At 42.4% G+C, this 17,995-nt stretch overlaps 1 protein-coding gene across 11 annotated transcripts in view; it reads left to right on the top strand.

Moving 5' to 3' along the window:
- The window catches only part of scn1laa (sodium channel, voltage-gated, type I-like, alpha), a 150,349-nt gene that overhangs the window by 48,824 nt on the left and 83,530 nt on the right, over positions 1 to 17,995 (top strand). For 9 of the 11 annotated variants that reach the window (XM_059966437.1, XM_059966436.1, XM_059966435.1 and 6 more), the window contains 3 exons: positions 1,052 to 1,225; positions 1,955 to 2,311; positions 3,534 to 4,010. In XM_059966437.1, the coding sequence (XP_059822420.1) occupies positions 1,052 to 1,225; positions 1,955 to 2,311; positions 3,534 to 4,010 (1,008 nt within the window). Of the gene's footprint in view, positions 1 to 1,051; positions 1,226 to 1,954; positions 2,312 to 3,533; positions 4,011 to 13,524; positions 13,539 to 16,920; positions 16,944 to 17,995 lie in introns of all 11 variants that reach the window. The other 2 variants (XM_059966429.1, XM_059966431.1) reach the window with 2 other exon arrangements.

The following is a 17,995-nucleotide window of genomic DNA, read 5'->3' as shown; positions in this document are numbered from 1 at the left end:
CTTCATCTCACCAATCAACTTCCCTGCTCTCTACTTCATCCCTCCTCCAGGTGTCATCCATTACCTGGTGGCCCTCTCTCTCCTCCACCACCCCCCGCCTTATAAATCTACTCCTCAGCTTTTTTCTCAGTTGGCCCGAAACGTCGACTGTACTTTGTTCCATAGATGCTGCCTGGCCTGTTGAGTTACTCCAGCATTTTGTGTGTGTTGCTCTTTGAAGATGTCTTGAATAGTATGGAGGCTAATACCCAAGATGGAGCTGAATGATTTTACAACTCTCTGCAGTTTCTTTCGGTCTTGGGCAGTAGCCCCCCCCCCCCCCCCCCACCACCCCAATACCAGACAGTGATGCAGCCGGTCAGAATGCTCTCGGCACTACATCTTTAGAAGTTTGCGAGTGTATTGGGTGCCAAACCAAACCCTAATGAAATATGGCCTCTATCTTCCCTTCGTTATAGCTGTTTCAATATGTTGGGGCCAGGTTGGATCCTCAGAGATCTTCATACCCTGGAACTTGAAACTGCTCACTCTCTCCACTTCTGATCCCTCTATGAGGATTGGTGTGTGTTCCTTCAACTTACCCTTCCTGAAGTCCACAATCAGCCCTTTCATCTTACTGATGTTGAGTGCAAGGTTATGGCTGCGACGCCACTCAATTAGCTGGTATATCTCATCCTGTATGCCTTCTCATCTCCATGAGATCCTACCATCAATGATTGTATCATCAGTGAATTTATAGATGGTAATTGAGCTATACCTATACATGAAGGAGTCTTTTTCTGTTGATTAGTGTCAAAGAAGCCAATTTAAATTCACTGTGAATTAATGTTGTAAAACAATAAAACATGAAAACTTCCAAGGGGGTTGAATACTTTTTACAGGCACTGTATATATAGTTTGTGTAATTTAGTTTTTTTCTATTATTATATATTGTATTGTTTTGTTGCCACAAAGTCAACAATTTTAATGACATATGCCGGTGATATTAAACCTGATTCTGATTCTAATTCAACACCCACTAATCTGTACTTCCTCCACCCATCTTCTTCAGGTATTTACCGGAATCTTCACTGGAGAAATGATTTTCAAAATCATTGCCTTGGATCCTTTCTATTACTTTCAAGAAGGGTGGAATATTTTTGACAGCATTATTGTAAGCCTTAGTCTAATGGAACTTGGTCTGGCTAATGTGGATGGCCTGTCTGTGCTACGATCATTCCGATTGGTAATTATGTATATTTTATGTTTCCCTATTTTACATTATCAACATTATAATATACAGTGCAGTGCAAAATTAGGCACATGTATATAGCTAGAGTGCATCAAACTTTTGCACTGTACTGTGGTAATTTTATATATTGCACTGTCCCAAAAAAACCCACAAACTTCATGACATATGTGCGTGATGATAAACCTGATTCTGATATGGGTCTGTACTATGTACTGAGAGTGGGAAGAGGGTAGGGAGAGGGGATGGATTAGGAAGCACCAGAGACATGTTCTGTAATGATCAATTAACCAATTGTTTGGGAACAAATGACCTTGCTTGGCATCTCATGGCTGAGAGTGTCTGCACTTGTGTCACCCTCCATTCCGCCCCCCCCCCCCCCACAGCACTCCTCCTCTGTCACCTGTCTCACTTCTCTACTGTGGTGCTCCACCCTTGCCATTCCCAACATCTTTTGCTCCCGCCAGATTTACAAACTTGCTCTCTGCTCCACGTTGAGAGATACAGTATTGTGCAAAAGATTAAGGCACCCTAGCTATATATATACTGTATGTGTTTAAGATGTTTGCATAGTACTCTATCAGCATTACCGCTGATTAAAAGTGTATTATTTTGCTTAAGTGAGTTTTATTCAAACAGATAGGAATGTAATAATAGGATACTAAACTATTGACACAATTAATATAATGCTGGTTTTATTTTAATCAGAAACTATTGTTTTTTCAGCTCAGAGTGTTCAAATTGGCAAAGTCGTGGCCAACACTGAACATGCTAATTAAAATTATTGGCAACTCAGTAGGTGCTTTGGGAAACTTGACTTTGGTATTAGCCATCATTGTCTTCATCTTTGCTGTGGTTGGCATGCAACTCTTTGGTAAAAGCTACAAGGAGGGCGTCTGTAAAATTCAGGAAGAATGTAAATTACCTCGCTGGCACATGAACGACTTCTTCCATTCCTTTCTCATTGTGTTCCGAGTCTTGTGTGGAGAATGGATTGAGACGATGTGGGACTGCATGGAAGTAGCGAGTCAGTCGATGTGCCTCATCGTCTTTATGATGGTCATGGTAATAGGTAATCTTGTGGTACGTAGTAAATTATTTTTAAAACTACTCTTTTTGGTAATTCTTGTAAATGTCAAGTTAAAAGCTCAAAAGGCAGAAACATTGATAGTGTGTTTCAAACATAAGTTTTTAGATGATTATCAAGACTGCTCACCGTTGATGCGTCTGCAAGTTATGGCTCATCATGTTGCATTGTGACATACAATCATTTTGGAAATAACACCGGAAGAATCTTTATTGTCTATTGTCGGATCTCCAGTTATTTTCAATCCCTGGATACTTTTAGGAATCCAGGGATGAGCGAGAAATTTTGACTCATTGATTCTCCATGATCGTTTATTTTAATATTCGAACAAAGATGTAGAGCATTTGAAACTACATAAGGAGCCGAGAACAAAGCAGAGATTCAATAGGTTCAATAAAAAGATGGCACCTTTGAAAATCTATCACCTTTATACAGAAATTCTCCAGATAAGAATAAACCAATCAATGGTTGCACAATTATAGCATATGGGTTATGGGCAAATACTCAGCCCATTACAAAATGAGAAGGAATATGGAACTGCTATAATGCCTCCTGCCAGTAAGTGGGGGTGAACCACCACATACAGTGAAAACTACACAAGGTGAAAATGTTAGTGAAGATTACGATTTTGGTCTTGCATTAATTCAACTGATAGCTTCAATGGTTCAATTTAATATAAGAGAAAGTATACAGTATACAACCAGCAATTCTTACTCTTCACAGGCATCCACAAAACAGGAAAAAAAACCATGAATGACTGACAGAAACATCAGAGCCCCTAAACCACCCCTCCCACCTCCCATTCACAAGCAGCAGCTGAAGCATCAACCCTCCCACCACTTGCCCAGCAAAAGTACCAACCCCACCCCCCACCATTCAAGCAATAGCAAAAGCCCCCAAAGAGATCAAAGGGGTCCATCAAAAAATACGGTCCTTCCTAGTACTTCGGTGTCTCAGACAGGCTCTCTCTCACCAGTGGGGGAGAGAGAGGTCGATCCTGCAATGAGAGCAGGAGATCAGAAGCTCGCTTGCGATGTTACAGTCTTCTCCGTCACTTCTCGGAGTCTATCAAATCGAAGACCAACAGGCTCTTATTCACCGTCAAAAAGAGTAAGGGGGGGATTGCTCAATTAGCATGTAAAAAAAGAACGGATTCCAACACTATGCATGAACGATCAGTTATAAGATTAACTTATTTTTTCTTTCTTTGATCTTCAGGTACTGAACTTATTTTTGGCCTTGCTATTGAGCTCATTCAGTGCTGACAATCTAGCTGCTACAGATGATGACAGTGAAATGAACAACTTACAGGTTGCTGTGGGGAGGATACAGAGAGGCATTGCCTATGTCAAAAGAAACATGCAAGAATTCTTTCAGAAAGCCTTCATCAAGACCAAAGTCACAGAAGACATCAAGCCTCTTGATGAACTACACAGCAAGAAAGATAACTATATCTCCGATCACACAGGCATTGAGATTAGCAAAGACATGAACTACCAGAAGGATGAAAATTGCACCACCAGTGGGATTGGCAGTTGTTTGGTGAAATACAATATAGATGAAGGAGACTACATGTCCTTTATTCACAATCCAAGCCTGACTGTTACTGTGCCAATAGCTGTGGGGGAATCAGACTTCGAGAACCTAAACACTGAAGACTTCACCAGTGAATCAGACCTAGAAGGAAGCAAAGAGGTAAAGATATTTGCTATTTTTCTGTTGCATTGAACAAATTGAGGTTCATGAAAATGATTCCAGGATTGAAAAGCTTGTTATCTGAGGAGCGTTTAATGGCTTCAGGCCTGTTCTCACTGGAGTGCAGAAGACTTCATTGAAGCCTATTGAATGTTGAAAGGCCTCGATAGAGTAGATGTGGAGAGGATGTTTCCTACGGTTGGTTGTTGGAGGGGTGGTCTAAGACCAGAAAACACAGCCTTGAAATAGAGGTGTATCCTTTTAGCATGGAGATAAGGGAGAATTTCTTCAGCCAGAAAGCAGTGAATGTGAAATTTGTTGCCATAGTTGACTGTGGAGGCCAAGTCATTGTGTATATTTAAGGCACAGGTTGATAGACTCTTGATTGGTCAGAGCATGAAGGGATGTGGGGATAAGGCAGGAGATTGGGGCTGAGATGGAAAATGGATCCAGACTCAATCGGCCAAATGGTCTATTTCTGCTCCTATAACTTACGTTCTTCTTGTTCTATGGAATGACTGTTCCAATGCCATTATCATTCATATCAAGGTAAGACTTCTATAGATACACTTTCCAGTATTTATGAAGAACATTTTAGATCATGCCACTGAAAACTGTTTAAACTATGATATCTGATTGAAATACAATAAAATCATAGCTGGGATTTAAATGTATAGCTTTATTTTAAATAAGAAATTTGAATGCATTTATAGAATGAGAATATTTGTCTTCAATTCTGTGAGATGTGGTGGCACGGTAGCGTAGTGGTTAACACAACGTTTTACAGCACAGGCAGTCTGGGTTCAGTTCCCGACACTGCCGGTAAGGAATTTGTACATTCTCCTTGTGATTGCATGGGTTTCCACCCACGGTCCAAGGACATACTGGTAGACAGGTTAGTTGGTCATTGTAAATAGTCCCGTGATTAGGCTCAGGTTAAATCACGAGATTGTGGGGCGGCGCAGCTTGAAGGGCCGGAGGAGCCTATTCTGTGCTGTATCTCAATCAATAAATAAATAAATAATCATGCAAATACACTAAGTTACAAGTTACATGAGCTTTCATGCAATAATGTATTTTTTAATCTTTACAATATTACTTTTTAGAAAGGTGATAAGATACAGGACTAGTGAGTGAGTGAATAGTTAATATGATTAAGTGATACAATAATGTATAGGTTCCAGTTTTTTGTCTAGCCATGATAGAAAAAAAAATGGAAGATATTCCTGATGTTACAATAATGACTAACTTATAAAGTAACTTGTAGAACAGGGGTTTTGTGGCATAGAGCCCAACCATTAACTAGGGAGGGGTATCTGTAGACCCCAGGTTGGAAACCCTCTTACAGATGTGGCCTTGCTCCTGAAATCATGGGTTTGGGAAGTGTTGTCAAATACACATAGCCTGTTGCTGTTGGTATTGCTCTGAACTGATGATTGATCAAGTTTTAAAAGTTTTTGATGAATGAGCTGCGTAACTCAGTGTTCAGGAAGACAAAGCACATGGGATTGAGGGAATGGTTATAAAAAAAAGACGCCCGCAGCTCAGACAGACAGAAGTTTTAAAGGTAAATCTGAGACATTAGAAAGAGATGGAATTGAGACTAGCTCAAGGAGACCAAGATCTTTATTAGGATCGGCATTTTGACCTTTTGTTTTTTAAAACATTTATGATCTCTGCTGTCCAATCCCACTTGGCATCAATCACATAACAGCTCAATCTCACAACTACTAAAGGGGAATTAAATTTTTTGACAATAGATGGAAAGAATAACTTGAGTTCAAATCAGATGCCGGATGTTACTGATCTAATCTCATGCCAAACCTGCAATATCAAAGGAGATAAGAAGGACTGCATGGCATACTGCCTGAAGCCTTTCATTATCAATGTGAGAAATTACACTGTGGCCTCATGAATTCTTTCCTTAAATATGGAATAATGAATAGATTGCTTTAGAATTGAGGAATTCCAACCTTAAAGGTCTTTTTCAGGACAGTACACCAATTATTGCAAGCTATTACTCTGATGGCTATCCAGGGGAAAAATATTGCCTGTATATTTTTGAACCACCTCTGGGTTGTCAAGGTCTTGCCAGAAACTTGGTCTACATTTAAAACCAATTTTCAAAACAAAATTATGTCACCTTCATTATCCCGGAGATAGTTACAGAAACAACACCAGAACCTTAGTAAACTTTTTAATCAATTTGACGCACTTTCTCCCTTGAGGCTTCATGATTTATGTAGTTGCTGGCTAGATTTAGCAGACCACCAAAACTTGTTTAGTTTTGAAGCTCTTGCATGGCCAAGTTATTTCCCATATACACAGCTGCAAAATGGAGTCAGGGAAGAGCATACAATTAAGTCGATCTTGAGGAGGGCATAGATGAACACGTCTGAAAGGGAATGGGAATCAGAATTAAAATGTTTGGCCTCCAGTAAGTTCTGCTTGTGGCAGGTGGTGTGGAGGTGCTTGATGAAGCAGTCCCCCAATTTAAAATGGGTCTCACTAGTGTAGAAGAGGCTGCATTGACAACCCCGGCAGATTCACAGGTGAAGTATTGCCTCACCTGCAGGGCTGTCTGGAGCCTTTCATGGAGGTGTATGGGCAGGGTAGCACTTTGACTGCTTGCAGGGATAAGTGCCAGGAGGGAGATTATTAGGGAGAGGCAAATGGACAAGGGAATCACAGAGGGAGCAATCCCCATGGAAGGTGGAGTGTGGGGAGTAAAGATATGTTTAGTGGTAGGATCTGTTTGGAGATGGTGGAAGTTGCAGAGGAAAATGTGTTGGATGTGGAGGCTGATGATAGGCAAGGATAGTGTATATTTCAAGGACACAGACATGGACAATACATGGTGGGAATCAACTGACATCAGTAGCCCTCTTGAGTCAGTGAACCATGATAGATAGTGAGGTTTTTTTGATAGGAGAGTCACTCAATCTAATGCAGAGAGTCCTGATGGGACCATAATGTCCCATTGAACAGTACTGCACTGAGAATGGTCTTTAAGATGATAACACAAGCTACTGTAGATGCTGGAATCCGGAACAGCAGTCAGTCTGCTGGGGGAACTCAATGTCCTCTACTCCCAAAGAGGCTGCTCAACCAGCTGGGAAAATCGGCTGATAAATGGCAGATGGAATTTAATGCAGACAAGTGTGAAGTGTTGCACTTTGGGAGGACAAACCAGGTTTAGGCTTACACAGTGAATGGTAGGGTTCTAAGTTGTGCTGTAGACAAAGGGACCAGGAAATACAGATCCATAATTCCTTGAAAGTGGCAGCACAGGTAGATAGAGCTGTAAAGGGAACTTTTAGCACATTGACCTTCATAAATCGGGACATTGAGTACATGAGTTAGGATGATATGTTGAAACTGTACAAGATGTTGAGGTTGAATTTAGAGTATTGTGTGTAGTTCTGGTCATCTACCTACAGGAAAGATATCAGTAGATTTGTAGGAGTACAGAGAAAATTTACAAGGTTATTTCTGAGAATTGAGGACCTGAAATAGCGGGAAAAGTTAAATAGGTCAGAACTTTATTCCTGAAGTTCAGGACAGAGAGGATAAATCTTTAGAGGTATCCTAAATTATAATGATGTGGCGACCCACTTTCTGTGCAGGCGAACCAGCTCACAAATAGCCAGCGCGTGGGGGGAGACTTTGGTAATGCACCTCTGACGTCATTTCCGCCCGGAGAGGGCGGGCGCTAGGGATTAAATGCCAACACCACAAAGTTTGAATAAACTAGTCTCGAAACGACTTACCGACTGCGTGTCGTTATTTCAGCGCTGTGTGTAGCACATCGTTACATTGGAGACCTCATCCGGGGATACCATCAAATCCCGGTGCACCCTGAAGACATCCCAAAACAGCATTTATCACCCTGTTCAAGTTCCTCCGAATGCCATTCGGCCTGAAGAATGCCGCACAGACGTTCCAGCGGCTAATGGATGCGGTGGGACGCGACCTGGACTTTGCATTCATCTATTTGGACGACATCCTTATAGCCAGCAGTGGTCGTCAGGACCATCTGTCCCACCTCCGCCAGCTCTACTCCCGCCTGAGTGATTTCAGCCTCACGATCAACCTGGCCAAATGCCAGTTTGGTCTCGATACTGTTGACTTCCTGGGCCACAGGATTACCAAAGATGGGGCAACACCTCTGCCCGCCAAGGTAGACGCAATCTGCCACTTTGCCCGGCCCAATATGGTCAAAGGCCTGCAGGAGTTTGTTGGTATGGTAAACTTCTACCACCGTTTCCTCCCCTCAGCAGCCCGTATCATGCAACCTTTGTACACTCTGATGTCGGGTAAAGGCAAGGACATTACTTGGGACGAGGAGGCCGCGGCCACTTTCGTTAAAGCCAAGGAAGCCTTGGCAGATGCTGCGATGCTGGTGCACCCCAGAACAGACGTTCCGACCACCCTCATGGTGGACACATCCGACACAGCAGGTGGTGGGATGCTGGAGCAGCTCATCGAAGGGCGCTGGCAGCCCCTGGCATTCTTCAGCAAGCACCTACGACCACCCGAACTCAAGTACAGTGCTTTTGACCGGGAGCTGTTGGCACTGTATCTGGCATTTCAGGTACTTCTTAGAAGGCAGGCCGTTCACCGCATTCACGGACCACAAACCATTGACCTTCGCATTCATGAAGGTGTCCGACCCCTGGTCGGCTCGCCAGCAGCGACATCTGTCCTACATCTCCGAGTACACGACGGACATCCAGCATGTCTCAGGAAAGGACAACGTAGTGGCAGACGCATTCTCCAGACCAGCTGTCCAGGCCCTGTCCCTGGGGGTGGACTATGCAGCACTGGCGGAGGCGCAGCAGGCAGATGGTGAGATGCCCAGCTACAGGACCGCAGTCTCGGGTTTGCAGCTGCAGGACTTTCTCGTAGGCCCAGATGATAGGACCCTCCTGTGCGATGTGGCTACTGGCCAACCTCACCCCATTGTCCCGGCAGCCTGGAGGCGGCGAGTTTTCGACTCCATACACGGTTTGGCGCACCCATCTATCAGGACAACCGTCCGGCTGGTCTCCAGCAAGTTCGCGTGGCATGGACTTCGCAAGCAGGTCAGTGAATGGGCCAGAATGAGCACGCAGTGCCAAACAGCCAAGGTGCAGCAGCACGCTAAAGCCCCGCCGCAGCAGTTCGAACCCACCCACTGGAGGTTCGACCACATTCACGTGGATATCGTGGGCCCCCTACCAGTGTCCCGAGGAGCGCGGTACCTCCTAACTATGGTAGACCAGTTCACGAGGTGGCCAGAGGCAGTCCCGCTCACCGACGCATCTGCTGATTCCTGCGCCCAAGCACTGATCGCAAACCGGGTACCACGCTTCGGGGTACTGGCCCACATTACCTCCGACAGAGGCGCCCAGTTCACCTCCAGCCTGTGGTCGGCTCTGGCCAGCCTGTTGGGAACGCAGATACACCACACAACTGCCTACCACCCACAGTTGAGCGGACTGGTGGAACGCTTGAAGTTGAAGTTCACTTGAAGTTGGCTCTCATGGACCTAACTGGGTGGACGAGCTTCCCTGGGTCCTGCTTGGAATTCGCACAGCGCCCAAAGAGGATCTGCACGCCTCGTCGGCCAAGTTGGTGTACAGCGCGCCCCTGGCCGTCCCGAGAGAGTTCATACCAGCCCCAAGGGGGCAAGAGGAAGAACCTGCAGCAGTCCTGGACAGGCTACATGAAGGGCTCGACAACCTGGTCCCCGTACCAACTTCACAGCACAGACGGACCCCGACCCATGTACCCAAAGAACTGCAAAACTGTTTGTACGAAGGGGCAGACATCGGGCACCGCTACAGCGGCCATACGAGGGGCCGTTCAAGGTGATCAACAACAATGGGTCCACATACGTTCTGGACATTGTGGGGAGAGAGGAGGTTTTTACAGTGGACCGACTCAAACCAGCCCATGTAGACTTGGCACAGCCGGTCGAGGTTCAGACCTCCCAAACAGAGGCTGATCCAGACTGTGGACATTGGGGAGTGTATCGCCGGTTCTGGGGTGTGGGGGGGGGGGTTTATGTGGCGACCCACTTTCTGCGCAGGCGAACCAGCTCACAAATAGCCAGCGCGCGGGGGGAGACTTTGGTAATGCACCTCTGACTTCATTTCTGCTCGGATAGGGCGGGCGCGAGGGATTAAATGCCAGCGCCGTGAAGTTTGAATAAACTAGTCTCGAAACGACTTACCAACTGCGTGTCGTTATTTCGCTACAACGGGTATAAAAATGGTGAATACATGCAGGTTTTTCTCCTCAGGTTGGATGAGACTAGAATTAGAGGTTATAGATTTAGGATGAAAGGTGAAATATTTAGGGGCAATCTAAGGCAAAATTCACTCAGATGTGCTACCAACAGAATTAGTAGAGAAGGATTCAATTGTAACATTTAAAAGTTTGGAAAAAATGCATGAATTGGAGAGGTTTATGGGGGAAAAGTCTGGGCACAGGTACATGAGACTAGATAGAAAGTCAGTTTGGCATGCATTAGATGGGCCACAGAGTGTATTCTTGTGCCATTCTGCTCTATGACCCTATAAACCAAACATATGCAGCAAATGTTATTCTGCCGAACTAGAAGAAAACTATCCGCAGGGATTCATGAATATCAACTGCCAGTAAAGCACATGACCAACTCACCCTAATCTCCTCCCATGAAGATCAAGAGGGGCACAAGTTCGACTGGGCATCAGTGAAAGTCATGGCACAAACAAACACGCGGCTTGCAAGAGAATTCCTGGAAGCTTGGTTTTCCGTGGACAATTCTGTAAACAAACACGTAGACCTCAATTCTATTTGTGAGTGATGCGGGCAAAATTCCAGACCACAATGCATGAAGTTCACCACACAACCAGTCAGCGGTATGATTTCTGCCCTGCATCACAATTGAGTTTCTGAAATGATACCCAATCTGCTGATTGAAAAATATATGAAGGCCAAGGTTTCAGAAGACACACCTCAGTCAACGGTGCATTGACAACGTCGCTTCACATGGTAATGAAACATTCGCAAGTAAATTGCCAAAATTGGAGAGCAACTCAACCCAAGTCTATGAACCATTGAGTTCCTCCAGGAGATATTCGGTCTTTTACATCACCAGGTCTCTTCCAACTCTGTAGAACAACTTTACAACTAAACTCAGTGAATGTTTTCCCAAGTATTTATCTAGTCCTATTTCCAAAGGCTAGTCTTGAACCAGCAACTATTCACGTTATATGCCCGGTAGCAATAACTTGCTGTATAACATCATCTGCCTCACTTCACCAAAGGTTGTTTTGCTAATTACCTTAGATCCATGTGACCCATCTTTTATGGGATCCATTTTTTTCCCTGATTTAGCCAATCAATATCCACTCAGGTATAGCACAATTTCTTTCATTGCTTGTGTGATGAACATCCCAAGTGTATCAGGTCTGCCCATTTATCAGAAGCTACCATTCTGGTAAATTCTCCTCTGACCTCTTGACATACTTTCTGAAACATGACACCAATACCACAGATTGATGAATATTAATCATGAGAGCATTGATGAGATTGATGAATATTTAGACTTGTTTCTCTGCTTTTGCATCCAGTGCCCAATCACACATCACATGGAATTGTTTAACATGCTGTCTCTCCAGGGATTTGTCTCATTTGGCCTTTCTTCATTCTTCTGCAATAAACTTGATGTAACACCAGATTGGCTGGCCAGTGGTATAGTGGCATCAACACCAGACTTCGAGGAGAGTGGTCCCAAGTTCAAATCCAGCACGCTGTCCATCCGTGCTGGGTTGAGCATTGACCAAGCATAGAAACATAGAAAACCTACAGCACAATACAGGCCCTTCAGCCCACAAAGCTGTGTCCTTACGTTAGAAATGACCTAGGGTTACTCATGGCCCTCTATTTTTCTAAGCTCCATGTACCTATCCGGGAGTCTCTTAAAAGACCCTATTGTCTCTGCTTGGCCTTGTAAAAAACAGACAAATGCTAAAGAAACGGGAAGGTTGCCACCCAAGGTGCCACAAGATGTGGAAAGGAGCAACAACAGAAATACCATGTTAAGAGTCTGCTGCCGAACAATTTCACTCTGTCAGTGAAGGCTACAGGAATTTCCCTCAATATTTATGTGACTTATTTTGATGTTTCAAAAATATTGAAAAGAGCTACAGAAGTTAAACCATTGATCTGATTAATACCCAGCAGCAGTGGCTTGTTCAACCACTACATGTTCTCTGCTTGTTGCAAAAACCACATACTCTTTTATTCTGTCCTTTCAATGAATTACATACATTTAGCGTTTTGTCAAAATGGCTTTCATTTTGCTAATGTCTCTTAATGGTTGTCCTATCAAACATCTTTGGAATGATGAGGCCACATTCAGGGTGGAGGAGCAGCACCTTATATTCTGTCTGTGTAGCCTCCAACCTGGTGGCATGAACATTGACTTCTCAAACTTCTGGTGATTAAACCATCTGCTCCTTTACCATTCCCCATTCTTGTTTCCCTCTCATATCTTTTCTTCTTACCTGCTCATCACCTCCCTCAGCTGTTCCTTCCCCTTTCCCTTCATTAATGGTCTGATGTCCTCTACTATCAGATTCCCCCTTCTCCGGCTCCTTATCTCTTCCACCAATTAACTTCCCAGCTTTTTACTTCACCCCCTCACCCTTTCCCAATTTCACCTTGTACTTCTTCCTCCCCTTCCCCCACCTACTCCTCCCTTCCCTTCCAGTCCTGATAAGGGTCTCAGCCTGAAATTTGGACTGTTTATTCCCATCCACAGAAGCTGCCTGACCATCAGAGCTCCACCAGCACATTGTATGTAAATATCTTTGGAAAATTCATATACATGTAAATAATGATATTTTCATCACTTTTCTTTGTTGCTTTTTAAAAAATGCATTAAAATTTGTCAATCATAATTTACTTTTCATGTTTGTGCATTGAATTTTAAATCTGTTTTCAAATGATTTGTAGGCTTAGTGACAAGTTAGTATCTAAATTAAGTAAGAAATCTTTCAACTGAAGGCTGTGTGGGACTTCAATTAGATGTCATGGGTTAAAGGTGAAGTAAAAAGTTTAAAAGAACAGTAATGTTTTGTAACTTCCAAAACATTAGGCTAATTCAAAGAAAACACAGAGTCTGGGAATATAGACTTAGTTTGTTCTTTACTTATATCCTATCGTAGTGTGATAACTTATTTTTACATACAACCCGTAGTTAATTATTTAAAGGAGCAATGATGCATAATCAAACTCTATTTATTTTGTGTGTGTGTGTGTGTGTGTGTGTATATACACCTATATAATACAATATTACTCAAATACTATTGAAGTATTAAATACACAAGAGGAACATGAGGGGAACCTTCTTCACTCAGAGGGTGAGTGTGGAACGAGTTGCCAGCACAAGTGGTGCTTGTGAGCTCGATTTCACTGTTTAAGAGAAGTTTGGACAGGTATATGGATGGTAGGGCTATGGAGGGCTGTGGCCCATTTGCAGGTTGATGGGACTAGGTAGTTTAAATGGTTTTGCACAGACTAGAAGGGCCGAAGGCCTGCTTCTGTGCTGTACTCTCCTATGACTTTTTTTTATCAGCAATGAACTGATGGGTATTTGATTTCCCATGTGAACAAACAAAAACAATATTCAGTAATGAAACACTCTGTTGATTATGTCAGAAGGCATTAGTGACACACAGCTATTTGTCACGTTCTTCACTTGAAAGAGTTTTGACTTCATCACCCGTCAGATAGACTCATACAGGAGGATGCAGGCCATGTGCAGGCAAATGGGATTAGTTAGATTGGCATCATGGTCGGCGCAGACATGAGATAAAGGGCCTGTTTCTGTCTGGTTCTGTGTTCTATGAAATTAGTTATGAGAAATCTTTTAAAACAAAAACATCTTGGAACTTTGATAGCTAATTTGCAGATTTTATTGATTATTGAATGAAATACAATTAATATTCATATGGATTTTAATTCACTGATGTAATAAATTTTCTACTGATCCAAGTGAATTTAAATCAGGGGTTTCCAACCTATTTTACACCATTGACCCCTACCCTTAACTGAGGAGCCTGTGGACCCCAAGTTGGGAACGCCTGGTTTCAATAGTGAGCTAGAATGGTGCCCCTGTGAGTTTAAAGGGAGCACAAGGCAATCAGCCCAGGTTAGCCAGATGCTGAAACACCAGGACTTTTGAACAATTTGATACAGGACTATCACGTTTTGTACTATCAATCAACATACTAGCTCGCTGACAACAGGGGGTAAATTTGAAGGAATAAATAGAGGCAGTGAAGTTCATGCATTGCAGAGATTAAAAGCTTTAAGAACATCCCCCCCCCCCCACCAGACAGTGATGCAGCCTGTCAAAATGCTCTGCATGGTACACCTATAGATGCTTTTGAGTGTTTTTGTTGACATGCCAAATCTCTTCAAACTGCTGATGAAGTATAGTCACTGTCTTGCCTTCTTTATAGCTGCATTGATATGTTAAGAACAGGTTAGGTCCTCAGACATCTTGACACCCAGGAACTTGAAATTGCTCAGTTTCTCCACTTCTGATTCCTCTATACGTCCCTTCGTCTTACTCTTCTTGAAGTCCACAATCAGCTTTTTTGTCTTACTGACATTGAGTGCAAGGTCATTGCTGCAGCACCACTCCACTAGTTAGTATACCTTGCTCCTGTACACCCTCTCATCTCCATCTGACATTCCTGAGTTGTGTTATGGAAGCTATAAAGCTATATGATCTCACATAAACAGAAGATGGTTGGTGTTATGTTTTGTAACTTCATAGCTTAAAACTAATTCAAAGAAGACACAGGAGTCCAATATGTGGGTCTAAGTTCGAGTTTACTTAAAGCAAGGTGCACACGTATTATGTGGTGGTGTGATGAAATTAAAATATTTTTACATATTACCTGCAATTAGTTATTTAAACTAAAGAATTTCAAATATAACTGAAATATTAATGCATCACAGTTGGATAATCAACAAGCTAGGCAGCATCCATGAAGAGGGAATAAAAGTGTGCTGAGCTTTGGAACTGGATTGGCTGGTGATTTGAAATTATTTAATTTGATGAAAATTGTTGCCTACCACTTTAGATTTCATTTCTACTCTCAATGCAAACTCTTTGGCCATCTGCACTGTTTCAATGAAGCTTAATGCAGACAGGTTAATATGGAAACACAGCCACTGGTTAATGTGGTTAATGGCCCGTTTCTTTGCTGTATGATTCTATGTCAACATAAAAATAGGCCTTTCCACACATCTATACCTATTCCATTTACCAAACTTGGTCTGTAACCTTCCATGTATGGCAATTCAAGTGCTTGTCCAAATACTTCAGTGCCTCTGTGATTCAAGTGCTCTTCTTAATAAGTTGACCCCAAACAGTTCACAAATGTTTGTGATGCAGGTTATCGATGAAATGTTTGTTTGTTCACAAAACCCTTGATTGAGTTTCAGTGTTAAAAGTTGGTATAGAAGCCAACTGGTTCCAATTAAGGCTACATTTCTGCCACCCACTTTGTGCTGTTAGTTTGTGCTGCAATTTTTCTTTTCAGGATCAGAATCACTTTATTGCCAATATGTGAAACATACCAGAATTAATTGTGGTTCAGTGCCAAGCATAAAACATTGGACAGTACCATAACAGATGATATAATAGCAACCAACAATTTACAACAACCATGAGCAATCAGCAATTAGCAGAATGGTCACAGGCACAAATTCAGGGATTCAAAGTGCATTTACTATCAGAGAATATATAAACTATACAACCTTGAGATTTGTCTACTTACGGACACCCACAAAGCAAGAAACTCGACAGAACCCAATTAAAAAAATAAAGACTGACACCCAATGCGCAGGGAAAGAGAAAGCACAATAGAAATGAGCAAATGTCAATAATCAAACTCAAATAAATGTTAGATAACTAAAATCAACTTCACTTGCCCATCCATTGAGATATTCCCACCACCAATAATCTCACATTCAAGGACTCTATCTCATTCTATCTCATCCTTTACCAGGATGTTGCCTGGTTTGGAGAACAAGTCACATGAAGCATGGTTAGCAGAGCTGGGACTTTTCTCTTTGGAGTGTAGAAGAATGAGGGGGGACTTGATAGAGGTCTACAAGATTATGAGAGGCATAGATGGGGTGGATAGTCAGTACCTGTTTCCCAGGGCACTGGAGGGCATATGTACAAAATTAAGGGAGGGAAGTTTAGGGGAGACATCAGGGGTTGTGAGTGCCTGGAATGACTTGCCAGGGATGGTGGTGGAAGCTAAAACATTAGGGGTATTTAAGAGCCTCTTGGACAGGCACATGGATGAAAGAAAAATGGAGGGTTATGGGGTAGTGTGGGTTTAGTACTTTTTTTAAGGATTATATGGGTCGGCACAACATGGAGGACAGAAGGGCCTGTACTGTGCTGTAGTGTTCTATGGTTCTATTATCTCATGTTCTCGTTATTTATTGCTATTTATTTATATTTGTATTTGCACAGTTTGTTGCCTTCACTCCGGTTGATCTGTCATAGATCCTGTTATAGTTACTATTTTATGATTTGCTGAACATAAGCAACACACTATCCACCCCATCAACCACCCAGCCATCCCATCTCAGAATCAGTATCACTTCATTGCCAGTCTGTGAAATGTACTGGAATTAATTATGGTTCGTTGCCAAGCATAAAGCACAGGACAGTACCATAAAAGACAACACAATAGCAACCACCAATTTACGGACAATAGTACAAACAGCTATGAGCAATCAACAATTAGCAGAACAGTCACATGCACAAACGTCAATAATCAATCTTAACTAAATGTGAACATATGAACAGACTCAGTAATTATCAACAGAACAAGGAGAGCAGGAAAGACCAGTAACAGATGTTGTGCAAGGACAGTTACGGTATTAAACCTGAATGCAGTGCAGGCTTGTCCAGTCACTATCTCTTTGTTCCAATTTCAGAACACCAAAATTCTCTTTCTCAAATTATTTGCATTTTCCCTAATTTCAAAAGTACCACAAGCCTAGTACTTTTACCAAAATATTCAGAAAACTAGAAATAGAAAATAAAATAGAAATCACTTGTTTATTAAGCAATGAGTTCCAATTTTTCTGCACATCATGTGTGCATTTTAAATCAAATTGGTAAATGGGAATTATATTGATTGGTATTTTGTTCTGTTGGCAGACTGCACAAGAGCAAATCTTGTAAAATGTACAATTGTAATTAATGTATTTATTCCAATGAAACACTCCATTGTAAATTAAGTCAGTTTCATAGGCTACAGGATAGTGTTCAAGTATATTTTAACAATGTTTTAGCAACATTCAAGTGCGCTACAGTAACATTGCGGTTTACACAACATGATTTCAGTTTAGGGTGTCGGAGTTCAGAGTTCAATCCTGGCGTGCTCTGTAAGGAGATTGTACATCCTCACCGTAAAATGCGAAGGTTTTCTCCGGATCCTCTCAGTTCCTTCCACAGTCCCATGACATACTGGGTAGGCTAATTGGCCATTGTATATTGTACTATGATAGGGTGAGGGTTAAATCGGGATTGTTGGGGTTTGCTGGGGTGTTGCTGCTCGAGGGGTTGGAAGGGTCCATTCCACGCTGTGTATCTACATATGTACACAATTAAATAAACAAACAGAAGTAGATAAATAAATGTTTTTTTTCTTTTTGTCATATCATTTTACTACTCTGCTGATCTAAAGAAAAAAAGATCCAGATGTAGTGATGTACTGCTTAGGAAGTTTAGGAACAATTTCTTCCCCTCTGCCATCAGATTTCTGAACAATCCATGAATACTGTCTCATTATGCCTCTTTCATACTGTTCATTTGATTTTGTAGCTTATTTTTATGTCTTGCACAGTACTGTTAACAGAAAGCAGTAAATTTCATGACAGACAGTACTCTTGTCCTCTGGAACCAGTTA

Source organism: Hypanus sabinus, chromosome 4 (genome assembly GCF_030144855.1).
Source record: "Hypanus sabinus isolate sHypSab1 chromosome 4, sHypSab1.hap1, whole genome shotgun sequence".
Lineage (NCBI taxonomy): Eukaryota > Metazoa > Chordata > Chondrichthyes > Myliobatiformes > Dasyatidae > Hypanus > Hypanus sabinus.
Note: the sequence above shows the minus strand (reverse complement) of the source record. Positions and strands in the feature narration are given on the sequence as shown.